Genomic DNA, 24,128 nt, shown 5'->3' with positions numbered 1-24,128 from the left:
GGGCAGATGGAATTTAATTGGGACAGGTGTGAGATGTTGCACTTTGGGAGATCAAATGCAAGACAGCATTGATGCTATACAGTAAGTAGCAGGACCGTTAACAGCACTGATATACAGAGGGATCTTGGGGGTGCAAGTTGCAACACAAGTGGATGGGTAAAGAAGGTGTATACAGCATACTTTCCTTCATTGGTCGTGGCATTGATTATAAAAGTTGGAAAGTCATGCTACAGCTGTATAAAACTTTAGTTAGGCCACATTTGGGGTATTCTGTGCAGTTCTGGTTGTCTTATTACAAGCAGGACGTAGAGGCTTTGGAGAGGATACAGAAGAGGCTCACTAGGATGTTGCTTGAATTAGAGAGTGTTAGTTGCAAGGAGAGGTTGGACGAATTTGGATTGTTATCTCCTTGGCATCAGAGGCTGAGGGGCGACCTGATAGAAGTATATAAAATTATAAAAGGCATAGATAGAGTAGCCAGTGTTTTTTCCCAGGGTGGAAATGTCAAATTGAAGGTGAGGGGGGAAAGGGTTAAAAGAGATTTACGAGGCAGGTTTTTTACACACAGAGAGTGGTGGGTGCCTGGAATGTGCTGCTCAGGAGGTGGTGGAAGCAGATACAATAGCAACATTTAAGAGACCTTTAGACAGGCACGTGAACAGGCAGTGTATGGAGGGATAGGGATCATGTGTAGGCAGATGGGATTAGTTTAATTTGGCATCATCCTCGGCACAGACACCATTGGCCAAAGGGCCTGTTCCTGTGCTTCACTCTTCTATGTTTTAAAACAAACTTGTTCTGTTCACAGGCCTGTGAAAAAGTCGGCATACAGATCCCACGGTTTTGTTACCATGACAGGCTCTCCGTCGCAGGAAATTGCCGGATGTGCCTGGTGGAGATCGAAAGGGCACCCAAGGTGCTGGGAGAATTTGTATTTTATAATGGGGCTCAAGTGATGAAAGATATGGGCAATGGAAAACAAGGAAATGAATTGGGGGTAATGAGAAAGTGACCCTGTCAGTGAAACAATGATGTCACTGCAGGAGAAGAGTAGAGTGAATGGACTTATCTAACAGGGAGAAATGATTCTTGAGCTGAGAAGAAACTATACTCAGCATACTTGGAAGTTATTCTGATGATTGTACCAGTGCTGGCACCCTGACTGAAACTATGCCATTTCTTTATCCTTAACCCCACCCCACTCCTCTTCCCTTCCTCTCTGTATGCACGTAATCAAAATGTAAAGATATGTGGATTTATTACCAATACATTGGGACTATTCTGTCAGTGGCACCAAAGGATAATTATCAACATAACATTTTAGATATATTAAAATATTTATTTGTATCTCTTGAAATGCATTTACTTTTGAACCAAAATAAGGTGATCTCTCCTCCTTAAAATTAATTAAACAGAAAATATTAGATCCCTTCATCAAAAGAACATTGTTGAAAGTTGTTACTGTTAAGTTCAATATCTTCTATTGATAATGTCTATTGAGAAACAGTTTTACCCTTTCTGTTTAGCCTGTAGCTGCCTGTGCAATGCCAGTAATGAAGGGGTGGAATATCCTTACTAACTCAGAAAAAACCAAGAAAGCCAGGTAAAGTGTGGTGAAATCTCTTAAAGTTGTGTGAATGTGCCTTTTAAGTGGTACATGTCTAGCACTTGGTTGTAATCAACAGTGATTATTAATAAATGAAATTATTAAAAGACTAATTTGTCTGATGAAATTTGAATACAATATTGACAGGCACAGTGGAATTTGCTAGGGAAATGAAAAACATATTTTAATTAACTATATTAGTAGCATAAGGTTATAAACATGGATTGAAAGATGTTAATGGAATACGCACTGAGTGTTGTTTAAATCAGAGCCCAAATGTTCAGATGCTCTATTTGTTTTTGTAATATTCACTGTTCAGTTAGATAATGTAGGATGGTAAGCACTGTGTGTATTATGCATAGTGATATTATGCTTCATTTGTATTTTGTGCAATAGGGAGGGTGTGATGGAGTTTCTGCTAGCCAATCACCCATTGGACTGTCCCATCTGTGACCAAGGAGGAGAATGTGATCTCCAGGTACCACTGATAGTAGTAAAAGCAAAAGGTTTTGACATCAGGAGTAAAGGTATAACGAAATAAAGGTGTTGCTGCTTTGTTGGTTTACACCAGATATTGCATTGATATTCTATGCCAAGGACCATTTGTGTAAATGAGCTCCAGGTCCCTTTAAACTGAAGTGAATCTGGCAATGGTGTAAAGCCCAGAGGTCAAGTGAAGACCCTGCAACTAAACAAGGTTTGCAATCATACCTGTTGTAGTTCCCTTTAAGTCATAGAAAAATACAGTGAGGCTTGTGCTAGAAATACAGAAATATAAAGTAAAAATCAAATGAGCAGATAAATTAGAAAGCAGATCCTTCTGTCTGTATGATCTCAAATGCAAAGAAATGAAATACTTTGCTTAATAATATAAAATCTAGAGCGAGTCTATGAAAGGTTTATCAATGTGCCTTTCACATATGAGTTACAATATAGTGGAACTTGTGAAATTGTGCGTCAGGCTGCAGTAAGAGATATCTCCAATTTCCTTGCATTTCTGATTCACATTATGAGTTGACCTCTTAACAGGAAGAGTGCAGCAAATGATCTCCTCAGCTAAAACGGGGCTATGTGGTTGCTTATTCTTCTACAACTGTTGGCAGTAGGTCTGATGTTGCCAACAGCTCTATAACAGTTCATTGATGAACTTAAGCTTCCTTTCTTGAACAATATCTATTTGGATGGTGAGGTATCTCCCAGCCTAGACAGGATCTCTTTTATCCCCTGAAGACAAGTAGAAATATACTTTGGACCAAAGGCTCATTTATCACTGAAGGCTGCAGTGTTTATTAGTACTGAGTGTTGGAAATTAACATGTCTTGTACTGTTAGCACTGATTCACCTGTTATTAATTGGTAGGTGAAATAACGTTCATGGTGATCCTCAAATGTATTAATCTGATGCAAAAAGATAATATCAGAGCTAAGTTATGTTCACATTACAAAAGGTTGTATGGATGAGACTTTGGTACAATGGAAGATTTGTGGGTAACCTAGTTGAGGAGTTAAAATGAGTAAAAGCTTTAGTATGATATAAGAGGAGACTACTCTGATAGGAAAGTATAAAGCCAGGAACACAACCTTAACATTGAAGCTGGGCCAATCAAAGTTGGTTCAGTAGCACTTTGCACACAAGGTTGGAACTCTTTCTCCACTAGACCACCCTCCTTCCATCATTCCCTCCCCTAAAAAATTGAAGCTGGCTACTTAAAGAATTTCCAGCAGGGTGATTGATCTATTTATGTTAAGTGGGGATATTAAGAATAACAGTACCAAGGAGGGTATATAGAGTTGAGATACCAATCTAGCACAATCTAATTAAATGGTAGAGCGGCCTAATCTTGTTTTTGCATTTTCCATCCTTTATTAGAAACCTTGAATTGCTTCATTGTAAGTAAACAACCTGCTGCGCATTGTTCTTTAAATGAGTCATACTGTGTCTTGAGTGGTGAAACATATCTAGTAATAGAAAGATTTTTCCAAAGAGTGCTGTATCAGGGTAGTCTACTGTAGGTGCTCTTTATAGCAGGAAATAAGGATCACCTTCAAAAAGCAAATTGGAGTATCATTTCTCTAAAGTGCAGAATTGGGGAAGAGAGAGAAGGCTGCAGGGAAAAAGGGTCAAAAATAAAGATTAGAGACGAGTAAAGAATTAGAACTAAGTGGATTTGTTTGGCTTTTCCATAAATACCTTACAGGAATTCAGTAGATTGTCACAATGAAACTGGTAGAGAGCAAGAGGAAAGCATTGCCCAATGTTCTCTTTCATACAGTTATTTGTTAAGGACAGATTTTACTGAGGAAATGGAATAAGAATCACCTGAAGATAATGAAATTTGTCTCTGAAGAGAATTTCATGGGTTTTCTATATGCTATTCTGTAATGAATTTCAAAATGAATGAACAATATAGTAAAGTCTTGTAAGAGTGGTGTCCTGCTCTGTCTTTGTAAGATGTTTTGGTTCTCACGTTGAGCTTCAGGGGTGACATATTCATATACAAAGTCCTGTGTTCGGATGCAATTACTGTCAACTCTTTTATTTTAACTTCCTTTATGATTGTATGTGACGGGAACCAATTCAAATGTGAAACACTATTATTAAACCACCGCCACCACTAACCCTTATGCACCTTCCCTGCCCTATCTCAAGTGGAGGCACCAGTTTCAGTGTTACAAAATAAGTTTAAAATGCAGACAAGACATTTTTTTGGATGTGTTTTGTATCTCACAGTCTAAGTAGTGTCAGCTGTTCTTGTTCTTGCTTTATTAATTATTGCCTGCTGCTATTTCCAATTTGCTAAATCCTCTCCAATATGGTGCTTGACGTAGGATCAGTCAATGATGTTCGGCAGTGATCGGAGCAGATTCACAGAGGGAAAGAGGGCTGTGGAGGACAAGAATATTGGGCCGCTCGTGAAAACAATCATGACTAGGTGTATTCATTGCACACGTTGTATTAGGTTAGTACTACAACAGCTTTATTTTCTTAAGCCTAATAAAGCAATTATTGGACTTATTCACCTAGTTGATGAATACATTGTGGTGTCACATGCAATCAGAATCAGATGCTTACTGGGGAAAGAATTGGGCTGTTATGCAGCCATTGGACATGGCTCAGAGATGGCCCTCTTTCTCCTGAAGTTCCCACTTTCAAGACTTGGAACACAAAATTCACAGTAACACTCACGATAGCACTGAACGAGTACTGCAGTATAGCTGATGTTGTCTTTCAAGTGAGATTTTAAACTGAAGCCCATTCTGCTCACTCAGGTTGACATAAAAGGTTGCTGTAGCACTATTTTGAAGAAGGGTAGGGGAATTCTCCTCATTGCCCTGGCCAGTATTTATCTCAACAGACCAGTGTAGGCTGAGGACCACCAGTGATGTCTTTTTTTTCCACCCAATATTAATACCTTTATATAATAGTTATTTCCTGTCTGTCTCCCCCTCTGTGTCTCTGTCTCATTTATATTCTTATCTTTGGTGACATTATCTGCTGACAAAACATCAGTTTCCATACACACAACAATGGCATTTAGCTTTATCTTGCCTCTTGATCTTTCAGTTCTAAATTATCAGTCAGACTGTCAGACATCCAGTCATCGGATAAGCTGAAATTTTCTCCCAACTAATTACTGGGTGGACCAAATCTATTGTTTTCTATCTCCGTCACAAACTGTTGACTAGACACCACCCTGCCAAGTCTCTGAAAATGGACTGTTCTGTTCATGACCTGGGCCATATTTGACCGAGTTGAGATTCTTGTATTTGTACCATAAGTAAGACTGTCTATTTCCATCTCAGTATCATTGACTTTTATGACCTTTGCTTCAGGATATCACCTGCTGAAACCCATATCCATGTTATTTCTGACTTTTAAATTCTTTAGGCCAACCTACATCTTTTTCAAGGTTGAGATTTTCCAAAACTTTGTATGAGCTTCCACCTTTTATTTCAGTGCCTTGGTGGTTTCCAGTCAATACTGGCTCCCAGTTGAGCAATGCTGCATTCAAAAATTCTCATTGATGATATCAAATCCATCCGTGTTCTTACTCCTCCTTACCTCTGCAATCATTTCCAGCCCTATAACCTTCCAAGATATCTACATCTATCTAATTTAAGCCTGTTAGAACCATAGAACAATACGGCACAATACGGGTCCTTCGGCCCACCATGTTGTGCCGACCTTCAAACCACTGCTAAGACTAACCCCTTCCTCCCATATATCCCTCTATCTTAAATTCCTCCATATGCTTATCTAACAATCTCTTGAACTTGCCCAACGTAATAGAAATTAGTCACATGTACATCGAAACACACGGTGAAATGCATCTTTTGCGTAGAGTGTTCTGGGGGCAGCCTGCAAGTGTCGCCACGCTTCCGGCGCCAACATAGCATGCCCACAACTTCCTAACCCGTATGTCTTTGGAATGTGGGAGGAAACCAGAGCACCTGGAGGAAACTCTCACAGACACAGGGAGAACATACAAATTCCTTACAGACAGTGGCCGGAATTGAACCCGGGTTGCTGGCGCTGTAAAGCGTTATGCTAACCACTACACTACTGTGCCTGCCCATCATTTTTCAGCGTTGTTCAGCCCTGAATTAAATTATTCTGCTATTGGTGGCTATTGCCATTAGCTACCAAAACACTTAGGTCTGGAATTCCCTCCTTAAATCCTTTTTTCTTCCTTTCTTCTGTCCCCTTCAAGCTTGTCCTTGAAATTTACTTATTTTACTGAACTTCTGGTCATTTGCCCCACTATCCTGTTAAGTGGCTCTGCAGTCATGTGTTTTATTTATATTATATATAAAAATATGTATAGCACTTCAGGGTATTTGTGACAAGATAAAGGTGCTATAAAATAGAAGTTAGTGTTGAATTGATAATTCTGAGACTTTGTTATGCATTGTCTGTAAAGTACTTTGGGATAATGTGATGTCATGAAGGATGGTGAACATTGCTTCAATAATAGAAAAGAGTCAAAAATAGTGTGTGAATTTGAGCATTGTTGGTAACATTAATTAGATTTTGTAGTCTTGGAAGGATACACCAAAGCATACCACAAGAATGATACAGTTTTTATAAAGTGACTCAAACACTGCCATTGTCTGAGAGTGCCTTAGGAGATTTACTGATATACTAAAATCAGAAGATGGTGTGCACTGATGTCATGTTGGAAATGTTACAGTCCATCATGCACAACACAATCGCAACCACAATCAAATAAAACCCCAATTGCAGCCAAGGGGCCTTTTTCAGGAAGAACAGGAGAAGCTTTATCGAATGTCAAATCTGCGATGTAGGTGATTGAGACAAATATTTCCATACAAATTTTTTGTAACTCTGTTCGTCAACAGGTTTGCCAGTGAAGTGGCAGGTGTGGATGACTTGGGCACCACAGGAAGAGGAAATGAAATGCAAGTTGGGACATACATTGAGAAGATGTTCATGTCTGAAGTATCGGGGAACATCATCGACCTCTGTCCCGTTGGAGCTTTGACATCTAAGCCCTATGCCTTCACTGCCCGACCTTGGGAGACCAGGTTAAATATTTGCCCGGCTATTATGCATTGGAACTTGTTGCAACCTTTACTGTTGGGAAGTGCGAGGTCATGCGCTTCAGTAAGAGGGGCCAAAAACGCACTGTTATCTAAATGGAGAGAGACTGTAGATGAGTGAAGTTCAGAGGGATGGAGGTGTCCTAGGGCATGACTCACAAAAAGTTAGCAGACAGGTTAAAAAAGTAAAGGCATGTTGGCCATTATTGTGAAGGGGTTGGAGTTTAAGAATAAGGAGGAATGAGGTCTTGTTATATTCTACAGCATGTTGGTGAGGCCACATCTGGAATACTGTGCACAGTTTTGATCCCCTTGCCTAAAAAAGGATGTAAAGGTGTTGAAGGCAGTCCAAAGGAGATTCATGAAGCTAATTCCTGGGATGAGAGGGCTCTCCTATCAAGAGGCTATGCAGTTTCAGTCTGTATTCCTGGAGCTTAGAAGACTGAGAGTGACCTTATTCAAACATACAAGATCCTAAGGAATCTTGACAGGGCAGGTGTTGAGATGCACTCAACAGTGGGAGAGTCACAAATAATGGGATACAGCTACAAAATAAAGGTAATTTAAAACCGAGTGCGTAGAAATTTCTTCTCTCAGAGGGTAGTGAATTTCAGGAATTCTCCATCCCCAAGGGTGGTGGAGGATCATTAGAAATATTTGGGTAGAGATAGGTAAAGATTTGAAAGATTGAGGGCCTTGGGAAACTGGCACAGAAGAGGAGTTGAGGTTAGCATAGATCTGCCATGATCACATTGAATGGTGGGGCAGGGCAGAGGGGTCTGGTGACCTACTTCTGCTGCTATTTTCTTGTGTTTTTGTGTTTGAGGCAGGCTTGTATATTTTGATGAGTTACAATGTGTGCATCAGTCCTGCTTTGTGCTTTTGATGCAATCTGCTATGTGGTGTTAGGGATACAAACACACCTCAATTATTTGCTTAGTGAGGAATGAAGGAACAGTAGGTGGCCCTTCGACTTCCTCTACCCTGTTGGGCATTTGGTTAGATCCCGGCTGATTTTTTATCTCAACCTCATTTACTCATCTAGGTTCCATACCCCTTAATACGCTTGCCCAAAAATATTTATTATTTTCAAACTGAAAGTTGACCTCTCCCAAGTCTTAGCGGGTTCCTCAAGGACAGAAGTTTTCCACTACTCTTTGTGGCAAAGAAGTGCTTCTTGATGTCATCTCTGTTATCCCCAAATATGTTGGACTGTTTTACTCTATTAAACCTTTTAATCATCTCGAATATCTCAACTAAATCACACCAATATTTCAAATTAATCTCTCAAAACCCATGACTAGCACTCCTAAGAAGACAGGGGCAGTAGAGAGATCAGGCATCACCTCTTGTATGTTTCCCTACCAAATGGCACACATCCTGTTTTTGTTTTGCTGTCCCTTCAGAATCCTGAAATTCCATATCTGACAATATATTGGGAATACCTTTGCTTGAAGGATTGCCGAATTCAAGGAGGGGGCTCACCATCATCTTCTCAAGTCCAGTTAGAAGTGGGCAATGTCTTGCCAGAAATGGTCTCGTGCACATCATGAGGGAATTTTAAAAAAGGAAGTACTAGAGAGAATACAAGCCTGATTGTCCTTATAATTTAACCTCTTTAGCCTTCATTTCACCCCAGTGAGTTGAAATCTCAGCTGTGCTTGGGGAAGTGTTGATTGACTGGAACTTCCCTTTCAAGGAGAAGAGAAAGTCAAGGCTGTGTCAAGAAAAGTCATTTTTGTGCAAATCCTAGTGGCTCCCTGTATGAGTCGCATTCCTTGATGTTTGGAAGTGAGCTTACCAATAATTGATAACAGTACCAGAAATTTAAATGTCTTGGGATTTTAAATTTGGGCATTCTTATCCTTGAAATCACAGTGACTAACATTCAGACAACACAATGCTATATCTGACAGTGAGACTGTATATGGGCATTGCCATGTGAAGAGCATTATGACTTGTTCAAGTATAAAGTGGGTTGATTAACTTGTCATTTCCATCCAAAACCTCTGGATATAATTTTTTTTTCTGAACTGTCCTAATTCTTCATCAGGAAGACTGAATCCATCGATGTGATGGATGCTGTTGGCAGCAACATTGTCGTGAGCACACGCACTGGGGAGGTGATGAGAATCCTGCCAAGGTTAAATGAGGATGTGAATGAGGAGTGGATTTCTGATAAGACCAGGTGATGGATTTTATTTAAATGAATATCTTGTACAAATTGTTACCTGATGTAAAATCCTCCAACGTTTTTATGAATTGGTATAGATTAGAGAGCCTCACATTTGGAAGCTATTGTTTTGAAGAGAAATAAATTTCCTCCCCTTTTTTCAGTTTACAGCCATATGTGAGTTGCAACACTGTCATCATTGGGTGCGAGGATGCAGTTCCAGCCCCTCACTCAGTTGACATTACAGAGCAGCATATGAGGTGCTGTTGGAGGTGGTCATTAAAGTAAAGCCACAGTCCTCCTCTTGGCTGGATGTATGAGATCCATGACACTATTGCAAAGAATAGAATCTTTCCTGGTACCCTGTACAACAGTAATGCCTATCATAACCTAGAATTAATTATCTTGTCTTCATCATGTTATTGTTTACACTTCAATGGTAATTCATGACATTCTTGGATTATCCTGAAGTTATGAAAGGCATTATAAATATGAGTCCTTCCTTTTCAGATGATAAAGACAACACTCCTTAGATTCAAGGAGACTATTTAGACCTGTACTGGGTCTTCCTGTTCGAGTAATCCCGTTAGTCTTGATCCCCCATGCCACTTGTTTAAAACAAAATAGTCTGTCCATGTGAAAATCAAAAGAACTGCAGATGTTGGAAATCTGAAATAAAAGAAGAAAATGTTAGAAACACTCAACAGGTTAGTCAGTACCTGGAAAGTGAATCAGAGTTAATGTTTTAGGTTGAAGACCCTTCACCCCAAGTCTGGTTCTCTTTCCAATAGTTGCCACCTGACCTGATTTTTTTTTTTAGTTTTTCCATACATTAGTTCTTTTGTTAAGTGCATTGCTTCAATCTCTTTTAGTTACTGACTTTTTAGTAACCAGAAATAAATGAAATTCAAAGAAACGGTTTAAATTCTTTATAATTTTAAACAAGTTTTCTGCACAAAGGCCAAGGCTCCTGTTTCTTCAAACAATGCTCTGGAACCATGTGCCTTTGTGAATTGTTCCTTTAAAATAAAATGAAAGGTGGCTAAGACTCATTATTTCATTAATGTAATCCATGTTACAGGAATCAAATGCCTTCAACAGGGCCTCACTGCTTCCAATTCTGTGATTTTTCTGTGTATTAGTTTGCTTAATACACTGTCTTCCTCTGCAGATTTGCATACGATGGCCTTAAGCGACAACGCTTAACCGTTCCCTTGGTCAGGAACCCAAAGGGGCAGCTGGTATCTGCATCTTGGGAGGAGGCATTGAGTCGGATTGCAGAAGTGGTAATAAACTAATACAAGTTACAATGGCCTAAAGTGCAGTGGAGGAGGGGAGAATTAGGTAAAAGGCACTGTTGGGTTTCTACTGGTGAGCAGTGGTAAGGATGGTAGAGTGCTGAAAATAACCAATGTTCAGTGATTTAAGATGGTTAGCAGAAGAGCTAGAGGAAAGATGAGAAATGATATATAAAACACATTATTGTCATTGGAGATGTAGAGCTTGAAAAGATGATGGAAGAAGATTCAATAGTAACTTCCAGAAAGAAATTGGATAAATATTTAAAGGGGACAGGGTAAGGATTTTGAAGCTTTTTCAAACAGCTGCCACAGACACAGTGAGATAAATGATGGCCTACTGTGCTGTATTATTTCAGTGAATTCCTGGACTTTTTTTTCCCTCCTCCAATCTTTTCCTCATGTGGTTCCAAGTTGCAGAGAGTGCAGAATAAAGAAGTAGCTGCTATTGTTGGAGGAATGGTCGATGCAGAGGCTCTTGTGGCACTAAAGGACTTGATCAACAGATTAAACAGCGATGCACTGTGCACGGAGGAGATCTTTCCTATGACTGGAGCTGGGTAAGGCTGAAGAGGTCAAGGGTACACTGATTTTTGATTTGTCATAAGTTGCAGTATGACAGTGACACAATTTGAATTGATTTTTCATATTTACAACTGTAATCACATTTTCTGTCACCATAGCTTCTTTTTGACATTGTTAGCAAACATCCTTCAATGGTGAGAATAGGTTACCACTTCTTAAGTTCGCTGTGGCTCCTCATAGCCTTACGATGCGTCAGCTATTTCCCCACATTTTGAGTGGTGTCAATTTTGGATTAGTGCTGAACTTCTGAAGCATGACAGACAAATCTTTACACTCTGCCATTGCAATCAGAGTGACAGGAATTGCAACCTCCTCTCTCTGCTAATGGAGAGATACAGCATGGAAATAGGCCAAGTGCATTCTGACCATATTTACACTAATCACGCCCTAAACCATGTTTTTCATTCTCCCCAACTCTCCTTTCTCAGGTGCACAGGAGGTATTTTGTGGCGGTATTGTTCTGGTGTACTGTAGTGTAACCCTTGGGTATCTCTATACTCTTCTCCTTTTGAGGAGCAGATATGTTTGCGGGCATCTAATAGTGTGCACCACGAGTATAAGCACTCAAAGAACAGCCTGAATTCCATTTAAGTTTGTTTATTTCAGAAACATTTCTTCAACTCTTCCCTGCCATTAAGCCATGCAGGGAGCAGCAGCTTAACATGTGGAGGGTCTGGGTACAGAGCTTCATTTAATCACCCTGGCCATGCATTAGCACAGCAACATGTTGTACCCACTGTGCACAGGACACTCTTCTATAGATGCTCTCAGTTGGCTCTGAATCAGAAGATTTATTGTTTCAAGGACAGCTCCAGGGTTCAAGTACATAGATTAGATTGGCCTTCTGAATGCAGTACCAAGTAAATCTTATTTGTAGGTGGTACTGGTGTTTGGCATGTGAATGATAAACTGAGGCCCACTTGATAGTCAAGGTATACGTTAAAAATGTTATGGTTACTTTTTGTAGAGACACCAAGGCTTTTTCAACAAACTTGAACAATGTTCTTGACTTCATTTCCACCCAAGTGATTAGCTGGGGTATTCATCTCACTGTATTTTGTGGGGTTTTGCTCTAGACATGGTCAGTTACATAAAACAAGTTTCTGCACTTATGACTTGATAGATTCCTATTTATAGAGTCATAGAGCTATACAGCACCAAAGTCCTTCGGCCCAACTTGTCCATGCCAACCAAGTTGCCTAACTGAGCCAGTCCCATTTGCCTGTGTTTGGCCCTTATCCCTCTAAACCTTTCCTATCCGTGTACCTGTCCAAATGTCTTTTAAATGCCATATTTCTGAGAACCAGGAGCTTTCCTTGCTACTATAATGGAATAGCTCAGTGGAATGTGTGTACATTTTCCCCACCACTGGACTATTTTGGCTTTTTCTTCAGTTACATAGGAGAAATTGCATTTATTAAAGATGGAGATGGTGTTGGAACATTTCTTCTGAATGTTCATACAATGTTCTCTTGAATTGTGCATAAATCATTCCACATTAATGGTGACAGGATCCCATCCCTGAGGGATATGGGAAATTTAACAAAAACCTGAAACTTTTGTGGATATTTTGTCAGTTGTCTTACACAAATTGCCAGAACTATTGAAGTTAGTTTTACAGCTTGATAGCATTTGGGGAAACTCAACTGGACCAATCACACATGTCGCATGAACACTGGAGTAGGTCAGGAGTGGTGTAGTTTGTGGCCAACTGATTTCCTTGACTACATGCGCTTGGATTTGTGCAGTTCCTAGAACATTAAGGTTGTTAGAGTGATAACTCTTGAAGGGTTGACCTCTTTTTCTTTTCCCAAACAGCACCGACTTGCGCTCCAATTACTTGCTGAACACCAAGATTGCTGGAGTGGAAGAGGCTGACGTACTGCTGCTGGTTGGCACCAACCCACGCTTTGAAGCCCCACTTTTCAATGTTCGCGTAAGAAAGAGGTGAGAATTGTTTCTGATGTGAAAAAGGAGCATGCAATAGTCTGAATGGAAACTGCTCCTGACTCTAATACTTTCCTTTGCTCCTCTGCTGTGGTAGCAGATAATTATGTTGCCTGCATTTGAATGGCACTTTTGAAGTAAGATATCCAAAGAGTGTAATAAAATAAAATTTGACACAGAGATGCAAAACAAAAGGAGATTAATGATAGAGAGGGTGAGGTAATGGATTAATCTGAAAACAAGCATAATTTTAAAATTGGCTCAAATTTATGAAATTGCTCAATCTGATTCAGCAAGCGTAACAATAATTGGTGATTGAGATGATGTATGTCATAGTCTGATGGTTTTGGTTTAGTTTGGACAGAAGATGGAAGGGTGGGCAAGACAGCATTAAAATTTGGGCCCAGCACAATTTGGCAATGGCTAGTGGCACTGCCTCACAGCTTTTCCAGAGACCTGGGTTTGATACTGACTGTGTGGAGTTTGTATGTTCTCCCTGTGACTATGTAGATTTCCCCTCTGTGTTCCAGTTTCCCTCACATGCTAAGATGGTGCTGGGCGATGGGTTACTTAGCTACTGTAAACTGCCTCTATGATGGTGGGCAGTAAGGGAATTAGGGGGAATTAGTGGGAAAATACGGGATTAATATAGGTGGGTGCTTGATGTTCAGCACAAACTCTGGGAGCTGGAGGGCTTGTTTTGATGCTGTAAGATTCCATAACTCCCTATGAAATCTTATCCAGAAAAGAGTCGTACATGTGTCTTCTCAGACTAATATGTGGGAGTTGGGAGAAAAGCCATTGCAGATGATTCTCTGGCCACATCTGGATCAATAAGAACCGAAGCAGGGACTGCCTGTTCTCACCTTCAAGATAAATGATGTGGGGAGAAAGAGACGCTAACAGGTTTTTTTTGATATTGTTCATGATGGATCATTATGGGGTGCAAAGTCTATAAATTGACGAAGCACATAGAAATTATAACTACATAAATTGACCCTATGTCTAGTTGTTCTGTTACTTATTTTCCATGGGAGCATGTTTTTATCTATTACCCACCTACTGAATATATTTGCATGTCACTGTCAGTTCAGTAGATTGCACTTTCCCTTTGAAGATTGTTGGTTCAAGTTTCACTTTGGATAATTGAGGGGGGGAAAGAATCTAGCTCCATGCTGCCAGTACAGTGAGCTTCATTGTTTGTTTTGCCATCTTTTGGATAAAATATTAAACCAAAGCCATTCTCTCAAGTGGGTATATATATCTTGTTTTAAAAATATTCGATTATGCTATTTTGAAAATAGTGCAAAGGAATAATTTCTGGTGGGTTTTTTTCCTCTATAAAGGAAACAAATTACTTGGTTCTATTGCATTGCTCCCAAATTTGTGAGGGCTTGCCGTACATAAGTTGGCAACTGTAGTTCCCACAATACAACAGCACGCAAATGGAACTTGGCTACTCTTGGATATCCAGCGGCCAGGAGAAATGTTCTCCAAGTGTAAGGTTTGAAATTGTTATTTCATTTCCTTCATCCATCTGTACAATCTGACCTTTGTACATGCAACATAGTATTGCTTTTCTAATTTTCACCACAAGACTCTGTGCAGATTGGAGGTTTATTACATTACAGGTAGCTTTATAAGAGTTTGGAAGGAAAGGCATGCTCATTGGAAATTTCTGACTGGTTTGTACTCTTCTCATTATTCTATCAAATAATGCTAGACCTGTTGCTAACAGCATCTTTTGCTGGTTTACTTAAACAGTTGAACCAGTAATCAGTATCTATGTAACATTAAATGTTTGTGGCAATTTACAGCTGGCTGCACAACGATCTTCAAGTGGCTTTAGTTGGGGCAAATGTGGATTTAAGTTATTCCTACAATCATCTTGGGGAATCTCCAGAGGTATTACAGGAGATTGCATCAGGAAAGCACCCTTTCAGCGAGGTATGGTTTATGTCCATGTGCAATTCATATTCATACTTTATTAACTGAAACTTGAATAGTAGATGTATTAAAATAAATTTGCTGATAGAGCAAATGCTACACACTTGGTCCTATTGGCACAGAATTGACTCCAGTACCAGCACAGAAAATGTCACATTATTTGAACCCCTCAAAAGGAAATTAGGATTAAATATCAGCAGGAAGCAAAGTGGCTTTCTCTTTGGGGCCTCAACATGGTCACTTAGCAAGTCCTTCAAGGAGTAAGCAAATATGTAGCAAAAAACAAAGTGCTGGAAACATTCAGCAGGTTAGGCAGCATCTGTGAAGGGAGAAATCAAGTTAAAGTTTTAGGTCAAGCACCGTTCCATGAGAAGCAAAACATTTTCTGTTTCTCCCTCAGCATATGCTGTCTGGTCTGCCGACTACTTCCAGTACTTGGTTATAACTTCATATTTATGGCAGCTACTGTTTTTGTTTGCCTTTCTGGTGCTTCTGTAACAATTTGTAGCTTTTGTTTAGCTGTTTCCCCTCTGATTTGACAATAGCTTCTCTAAGTGGATCCAGCTGGTTTGGAAATTACCTATGCAGCAATTTGTCTTGCAAGGTTATGTAACCCTGAGGATTAACAATTTATGTACACTGCTCTCCCTCTGTCCCTTTCCTCTCTCCTCCTGGTCTACCCAGTTCTTCTTACACTCCAGCCCCCATCGTCCTCCTCCACCTATTCCAGCTGCCTATTACCCACACACTCCTCCCACTGGTTCCCCACCCAACCTCCCTCGATTGATTCCATGCTCCACCTTCCTTTTCTATCAGATTCCATCATCTTCAGCCCTTTGTCGCCTCCACCTATCACCTCCCAGCTTCTGTTGCTATTTCCACTCTTTCCCCCTATCATCTGCCTATCACCTCTCCTCACCTGGATCCACTTATCACTTGCCAGCTCTTGCTCCACCCTCTCCCCTCACCCTTTTATACTGCCTATCTCTCTTCTCTCTTTCAGTCCAGATGAAGGGTCTCGACTTGAAACATCAACTGTCCATTTCCCTCCACAGATATTGCCTAACCTGCTGAGTTCTTCCAGCAGCTTGTTTTTTGCTCCATATTCCAGCATCTACAGTCTCTTGTGTCCACACAATATTCCTTTTTGTCTCAAAGTGGAATCATAAATATTTCAAACAGCTCCATCCCTTAGGGCCCCCATGGAATCCTATAGTTATAACTATGTTCCCATTGGCAATATGACACTTATTCAGTCGAACGCCAAACGTCTTATTTATCTCTGTAACAATTGCCACATGAACTTTATTTAAAAAAAATAAAAGAACAAGTCGCAGTTGTTTTAACATCTGTTTGTACATGCAAGAGCATGTTAGTAGGGTGTGCTGTTTCTGTGCATCCAGTTAGTGGGTCATTTGGACCCTGGACTGAAAAATGGTAGAGTCGTTGTTAATAACATGAGTACATTTGTTTTGGTCAACTGTCACAGGAACAACTTGGTGTAAAGAGAAATGCTAATGCAGTGGTGTTCAACAACACACATTACCAGATTAAACCTTAAGGAGCTTGGTTTAGCCAGGAAAGTATTTTTTTGTGTGATAAATGATCTAGGCTGTCAATCGGTTCCATAGTCAAGAAAGAAAATTACGAGAATAAATGTTGCACACTGGTTTAGGTATTAGAGTTCTTTGAGACTGCTCTTAAACTGAGTACAGGTGAAGATTACGGGAAACATGTAATTTATATACTACTTTCTCTTCCAATCCGATGGCAAATAGGTCTTAAACAAAGCCAAGAAACCCATGGTGGTGTTGGGAAGTTCGATTCTCCAACGTAGTGACGGTGCAGCCATCCACGCCGCAGTCAGCACCATTGCACAGAATGCCCGAGTGGGCAGTGGGGTAGCGGATACTTGGAAAGTTTTAAATGTTCTTCAGAGGTCAGTGATGAGATCAAAATTAGATGAACTAGCAACTTGAGCAGCAACAAATAATTTTATGCTGGGTTCTGAGAGACATTTTCATAGTGTGATATAGCTCCTCTGCAGCTGAAGCTAGTCACTTCGAAGAATCCAGTGTCTTCCTCTGAAATACAGCAAAAATATGGCGTTGAATTTGGAGTTCGGGTGGAGATCATAAACCATCCCCTGGGTTTGGGGTTCAGGGTTGGTTTAATCCTTTGAAGCCTTAAGGACAGCTGTTCTAATTCATTGAAGACACCTGAGGGGGAAAAACTACCAGGATGCGGGTCCTTGCAACATGCCCTCTTCTTGTTGCTACAATTGGGGAGAAGGTACAGGATCCTGAAGACCCACACTCAACAATTCAGAAACAGCTTCTTCTCCTCCACCATCAGATTTCTAAATGGTTCATAGACATATGAACTACCTCATTATTCTGGTTTATTTGTTGTGCTATTTATTTTGTAATTTATAGTAATTTTATGTCTTTGTACTGTACTGCTGCTGCAAAACAGCAAATTTCACCTCATCCAAGTCAGTGATGATAATTCTGGTTAAGTGGAGAGACCACAGAAGTTGGATTGTTCTTCTAGCCCAAGGAATGTTAAGTAGAGCTCAAACAGAGATGTTCCAAATTACAAAGGATTTTGGGAGTGGAGATGAAAAGTAATTTCCAATGCCAACAAAATTGGCTGCCAATCATCCTCTGGTTAGGGGACCAAAGAAGGGGCAAAGTGGAAAACAGAAATATTGCAGATGCCAGAAATTGGAAATAAAATACAACATGCTGGCAATACCCAAGCAACATCTGAACAGGAAGTAGTTAATGTTTCAGTTTGATGACTTTTCATCAGAACCATTATGATATTTTAATTTTTTAAAAAATCTACTTTCATCTGATGAACGATAACATTTTAAAAAAGCAGAAAATGCTTGTAATACTCAGTAGGTCAGGCTGCGTCTGTGGAAAGAGAAACAGAGTTAACACCGCAGGTTGAAGGGAATCGGTAGCAATTTCCAGTGGTATACTAAGTACGTACTAGGAAGGGTCTTTTATCTGAAGCAGTAACTCTGTTTCTCCTCCCACAGACACAGCCTGATCTGCTGAGTATTTCCAGCATCTGCAGTTTTGTTTTATTTTCGGTTCTAATGAGGTGAATTTGTTTCACCCTGAGCAGCGATCTGCAATATATTGCACTGGTGGAGTTGTGGAAGCAGATTCAGTAGCAGGTTTCAACAGGGCGCTAAGTACATACGAGGAAAGGGAATTTGTGAATTATAAAATATCAAGAAGGTTAGACTCGTTCTTTCAAAAAGCCCGCAGAGGAATAATGGACCAAATAACCTACTTGTACAATCCTATAGAAGTATCAGCAACCTTCAGTTAAGATTAAGCAAGGATGTTGTAGTGGAAGCTGTGGCTGTTATCTAGCCATGTTTATTTAATGTGAGGGGAAAAAATATTGGGATGTCTTTCTGCAGGTTTGCCAGTCAAGTGGCTGCTCTGGATTTGGGATACAAAGCTGGTGTTGATGTTATCCGGAAAAATCCGCCCAAGGTACTTTTCCTTGTAGGAGCAGATAGTGGCTGCATCACACGGCAGGATCTTCCAAAGGACTGCTTCGTCATTTATCAAGGTAAGTGTCAGGGCTAGTAACATCTACAAAAACTGGTGAGATTGTGATCCATTGATGGCTGGGGTGGTGGCTCTGTGTATATTTTCTAGAGTTCTTGACTAGGATGATTATATTCTGCAGAATGAAAGTACCTTTCATGGGTAGCATGTGATTTATGTGATTTCCTGAACAGACTTTGAGCATCTGAGGGCAGATTTAGAGAAGAGTCTTCCAGAGTACATTTGTCCCTAATTGGTTCTGTTTTTTCATGTTTATTTTACAGGGAGATGAAGGGGAGAAGCATAGGGCCAAGGGGAAATGGGGCAAAGTCGTACTTGTAATACTCTGGCCATTATGGTGTCGTGTGGGCCACCCCAGCACCTACTTCCCAGCACCTCTCCTGGTCAATCCATGGTTTCTGCCTGGCCTTGTCTACTCTTATCCAACCTACCTCTGAGACTCTTCCAAAGCCCTTTGCCACTTTAACAGCTTCGCTTTTTTTTACTGTCTGAGCCCACCATATATGCACCTGCCACCAGGCTTACCTGAGCACCCTCTGCTTCCCTAAATGTGGGCCAAATCAGTACCAATCCACACTGCCGGTAGAAGCAACTTCTTTGATTCTATTCACTTCCTTCAAATAAATGGCTTTGTTATGGGAACCTGCAGAGGTACTAATTACATCTGAAGTCATGGAGAAATGTAACATTCTTTATTCAAGTCCTCACCGTCGAGTTCTGAACTTTAGATGATTTGCTCTTTCTTTCTGTTTGTATGAGAAATGGCCATTTTTGCCTGCTATTGTTTTGGCTCAGTTTTTGTTTGCTTTTGTATACTATATCCTGCTGAGCATGTCTAACAGCCTTACCTTCAATGCATTATACACAGAGGCTCAATCTGATCTGAACTGCCTATTAATCGCCACACTGGGTCACCCTGTTTCAATCTTTCAGCGAAATTGCCTTTGTTCCACCCAACTTCCTCTCCCACCTTCTCTGCTACCCATACTAACTTGTTTCTGTCTTTCCCAGTTCCGACGAAGGGTCCAGGACCTGAAATGTTAACCGTTTCTCTTTCCACAGATGCTGCCTGACCTGCTGAGTGTTTCTAACATTTAGTGTTCTTACTTTGGATTTGCAGCATCTGCAGGTTTTCTTTTATTTTCATTTGTTCAAGTTCTTCATCGTTGCCCTCTGTCTCCCCTTTTTCCTAACATGTTAATGCTTTTCACTTCCCTTTCCTGCTCTTACCCCAAAATGAAATATTTTGACAAATTGTTCTGCCATTTTCTATTCTTTCTTTGTGTTCACATTGTCCACCACTGACCCCCAGCTGCAGGAATGAAAAGTAATATCTGCTACAAGCCCACTGTCATCCACAGGTGGTTCAGCATCACTATTTTCCATCCAGCCATCATATTAAATCACCTCCCATTCTCACTCTGAGCTCTCTCTTCAGTCTCCTATATTAAGATGAGAAGAAATTTCTTCAACTAAATATTGAGAAGAGCCATTGCCTTGACTCCCTTAGCCATTGATTCTAGCTTCTCACCATCATCTGTTTGAGGCTGAACCAAAACTTGGCAACTTCATCACAAATGAAGCCAGAATGACCCCGTATTCGTGCCAACATGAGTAATGCTGTTTCATAATATTGCCTGGTTCTGCCACTGCGTTACCTCCCTTGCTGTACCCCTCATAAAAGACATTGTTAATTCTAGACTTGATTGTTAGAAGTGCATTTGAAAAGTCTTCCTCGGTTCCTGCTGTAAAATTGAGATCATTCAGAAACCTGTTACTGGTGTGCTAACTCGTACAAAGTCTTCACCCATTACCCAGGTGTTTATGGATTGACATTGGTTCCAGGTTAAATAATGTAAAGTTCTCTCCATCGTTTCTTAAAACCCTCTGTGGCTCTCCCTGCCCATTCTCTAATCTGCTCCATCCCTGTCATCTTAAATGATCACTCACACAGCTGGTGGCTGTGCCTTCAACTGCCAAGGCACACAACTTTGAGATTCCCTCCCCAACTGTTCCGGTAAACCTCGGACCGAGCTTTCCCTGAATAACTCGATGCCATATTTTCTTTGGTAATACTATTCTGAAGTACGTGATTGGATCTTACTGTATCGAAAGTATTATATAATACAAGCTGCTTTCAATGTAGATTCAACATTGACCAGCGATTTCGTATCATAACCAGTGTCCACACTTCTTAATGCAGTGGGTCTTGGTAATGATTTGGGAATTCCTATTTATAATTGTATACCCATCTTTGTTTTTTTACCTTCCCCATTTTGACTTGCACATTCCTCTTGTCGAATTATTATTATTATTATTATTAGTTATGTCTGCCTTCTACCCTTTTCTCTTTGTACTCTTTTTCCCTCAATTTGTTCCTGCTTATAACCTATACCTTCTTGTCCTGATGAAACTTTAGCTCTTTCCCAGATATTCAGCATGCCAAATGTCATGTTCTGTTTTTAATTGAAATATCATCCCTATTTAGGACATCATGGAGATGTTGGAGCACCTATGGCAGACGTTGTTCTCCCCGGAGCTGCTTACACAGAGAAAACTGCTACTTATGTCAACACAGAGGGCCGTGCCCAACAGACCAGAGTGGCAGTGACTGCTCCAGGCATGGCCAGGGAGGATTGGCAAATCATCCGTGCAATTTCTGAGGTACTGTCGGAGTGTGTGTGGAAATAAGAACAAACAGGAGGGCAAGAACCTATTCTATTCCTCATGTTAGATCCTTATCTTAATTCCTTCTTGCAATACTACCAAAGCATTAGCTGGTCATTTTGAGTTTTGATCGTGGGAGCTTGCTTTCATGAGTTGGATATTGCATTTCAGTTTTGCACATGCTCAAAGGCACTATTTGCTCTGAAGTGTTGTGAGATATCATGAAAGGGGCGTGAATAGACTTGCATTTCTCTGATGCTGTCTTAAAATTAACCTTTGTTCAGAAGGCTAAAAATCACACCTAAAGATTTGTGTTTTCTCTGCCTCCTTCCCATCTAAAAGTAAAGCGGGGACCAAATGATGGAATCTAATTCCATGAGAACCAAGGCTGTTATTGGAATATAAAAAGCACTGTTTAAGCATAAAAGGAATTATTCAGTCTTCCAAAACCTTTAAAGTCTGTTTGTGAAAATTGCACATCTCATCATTTTATCATTAGTTTCCCACTGCCCCCCCCCCCCCCCCCCCATAATGAGCTATCAGAGAATAACCATTGCATGACTGATGTTTGTTCTTGCAGAATCCTTTCTCAGATTGGGCGTAGGTTTCAAGCTCTTCATGACAGCTGTCAGATCTGGAATTAATCTTCAGCTCACTTGACAATAATTGAGCTAAGCTGATGTAATTCAGAAATAAAATGCATGGTTGGCTGTGGTGGGCCTTTCATTTATGAAGAGACTTGCACTTCTAGAGCACCTTCCACAATCTCAAGACTTAATAGAGCATCTTAAAGTATGGCCATTTTTGTACTGTAGAAAATACAGCAACCCATTTGTGCATACAGTCCCACAACTAGTAATGTGATATTGATCTGATAATCTTTCATTCAGTAATAAGGGAGGTACCAGGTTATCGAGGAGAAAATTTGTAGCAGTGGTCTGTGAATCGTCATGTTTACCCAAGAAGGCTAATCCACTTAACAACACACTCTGTACTAATTCAATGTAACTGCACTGTGTAATGAATTGACCTGTACGATTGGTATGCAAGACAAGTTTTTCACTGTACCTCAGTACAAGTGACAATAATAAACTGATACCAATACCAAAAGATGGCACTTTTGAGGTGTACATTCCTCAGTCTGAGAGTTGATGGGGATTTTTATCTTCAAGTCCTTGGAACAAGGTTCGAAGTGACAAATCTCTGCGCTACAACTGACACTTGGGATAGAAGTGGAATTTGTCTTCCCTGTTTGCACAATTCAGCATTGCATCATATGATATCAATTTTCTCTTTATCCTTTTGAACTATTAGGAAAATGTGGACAAAAACACCTTTTTTTCACCCCCCAGAGTGAGACATTAAGACTTACTTGGTCATATTTACCCATGGAGTTTTTGAACAGATGGTGGTTTAAATTGAATGTGTAAGTATGGTCATGAGTTCTAGTCCTTTATTTCTCTGTAGGTAGCTGGTATGACACTTCCATACGATACTCTGGATGAAGTCCGCGAGAGGCTGGCTGAGGTATCTCCTAACCTAATCTGCTATGATGACGTAGAAGAAGCCAACTTTTTCAAGCAGGCAAATGAACTTGCAAAGGTCAGTGTGATTTTATTAAAATGGGAGTGTTCACATGTAGCTGAATAAATAAACATTTCATTTTGCAGCTTTTACATTATTATTACCTGGGGCTACAGCCAAAAGAAAATAATTGCATTCATACAACATCTTTAATCTCGAGAAGCATCTTGAGTTGTTTACTGATGTCTAATAGGAAAAAAAAAGTAAGGAGAGTTGATGTTTAGCCAGGTTATGGAAACAAGTTCCAAAGAGTGTCTTAAAGGATTCAAGGAAGGTTGAGAACACCATGTTTAAAGAATGAATTCCAAAGCGCAGTGTCCTAGATGCTGAAGGAATAACTGTCAATGGTGTGGAGAGTGAGGTCCAGAGATTTAAAGAAGTGGTATTTTTATGCTGCAGAATCCTGTGGAGAATTTTTGGTGTGAGATTGCATAGACCGTGTAAGTTACAGAAAACCAGGGTGAGCATGTTTATAATAAGTTGCTGGAGTATTTTCATGCTACCGTTGTGCATTGATCAATGTTGTTCAGTTTTGTTCCAGTCCTCCAGGTAGCCTTTTGTAACTAACAATTTTCACTTTCTTACAGCTGGTGAATCAACAGATCCTAAATGAACCACTCATTCCACCCCAACTTACAATTAAAGATTTTTACATGACTGGTATGTTACTAGAATATTGACTCAGACAGTATTTGGGAACCTGGGTCATTGTGTTAATTTAGGAATTCCATAAAATGTGGAAGGTCCATTCTTTGATAAACAGGTTAAATGTACTATTTACAAATAGTAGCTGTGCTTAATATACAGGTGGCAGAGATGTATACCAATACATCCCAATGTGTTGTTACATTAGTTATGGCATTCCTGAAGAATAAACACTTCTAAGAATATTTAGAAGGTATGCATAAATAAGAATCACATAACTATCCCCATTTATGGAGAGTTGAGTAAAGTCCAAGAGGGCATTCTAACAAAATGCACAGCAAGCTAAGAGGGTGATGGTTCCAATCTTGGCCATAGGGTAAGGATTTAAGAAGATCTTAAAAGATGACAGAGTAACAACTAAGGTATTTGGGATGAAATTCCTGAGCTTGGGCCTCCATGCACAATTCAGATGTGCACCTATATTACTGCAAATAATAAATTATTTGAAGTGATGTGAAT

At 40.1% G+C, this 24,128-nt stretch overlaps 1 protein-coding gene across 2 annotated transcripts in view; it reads left to right on the top strand.

The window, feature by feature from the left end:
* The window catches only part of ndufs1 (NADH:ubiquinone oxidoreductase core subunit S1), a 33,479-nt gene that overhangs the window by 7,992 nt on the left and 1,359 nt on the right, over positions 1 to 24,128 (top strand). For both annotated transcript variants that reach the window (XM_052027878.1, XM_052027942.1), the window contains 15 exons: positions 809 to 916; positions 1,527 to 1,603; positions 2,003 to 2,084; positions 4,435 to 4,565; positions 6,967 to 7,152; positions 9,221 to 9,355; positions 10,512 to 10,626; positions 11,053 to 11,198; positions 13,042 to 13,170; positions 14,988 to 15,117; positions 16,896 to 17,056; positions 18,560 to 18,714; positions 21,202 to 21,377; positions 22,848 to 22,982; positions 23,552 to 23,624. In XM_052027878.1, coding sequence (XP_051883838.1) covers positions 809 to 916; positions 1,527 to 1,603; positions 2,003 to 2,084; positions 4,435 to 4,565; positions 6,967 to 7,152; positions 9,221 to 9,355; positions 10,512 to 10,626; positions 11,053 to 11,198; positions 13,042 to 13,170; positions 14,988 to 15,117; positions 16,896 to 17,056; positions 18,560 to 18,714; positions 21,202 to 21,377; positions 22,848 to 22,982; positions 23,552 to 23,624 — 1,939 coding nt within the window. The remainder of the gene's footprint in view (positions 1 to 808; positions 917 to 1,526; positions 1,604 to 2,002; positions 2,085 to 4,434; positions 4,566 to 6,966; positions 7,153 to 9,220; positions 9,356 to 10,511; positions 10,627 to 11,052; positions 11,199 to 13,041; positions 13,171 to 14,987; positions 15,118 to 16,895; positions 17,057 to 18,559; positions 18,715 to 21,201; positions 21,378 to 22,847; positions 22,983 to 23,551; positions 23,625 to 24,128) is intronic.

This window comes from Pristis pectinata, chromosome 1 (assembly GCF_009764475.1).
Source record: "Pristis pectinata isolate sPriPec2 chromosome 1, sPriPec2.1.pri, whole genome shotgun sequence".
Classification (NCBI taxonomy): Eukaryota; Metazoa; Chordata; class Chondrichthyes; order Rhinopristiformes; family Pristidae; genus Pristis; species Pristis pectinata.
The sequence above is the reverse complement of the archived record's forward strand: the minus strand, read 5'-3'. Positions and strand labels throughout refer to the sequence as shown.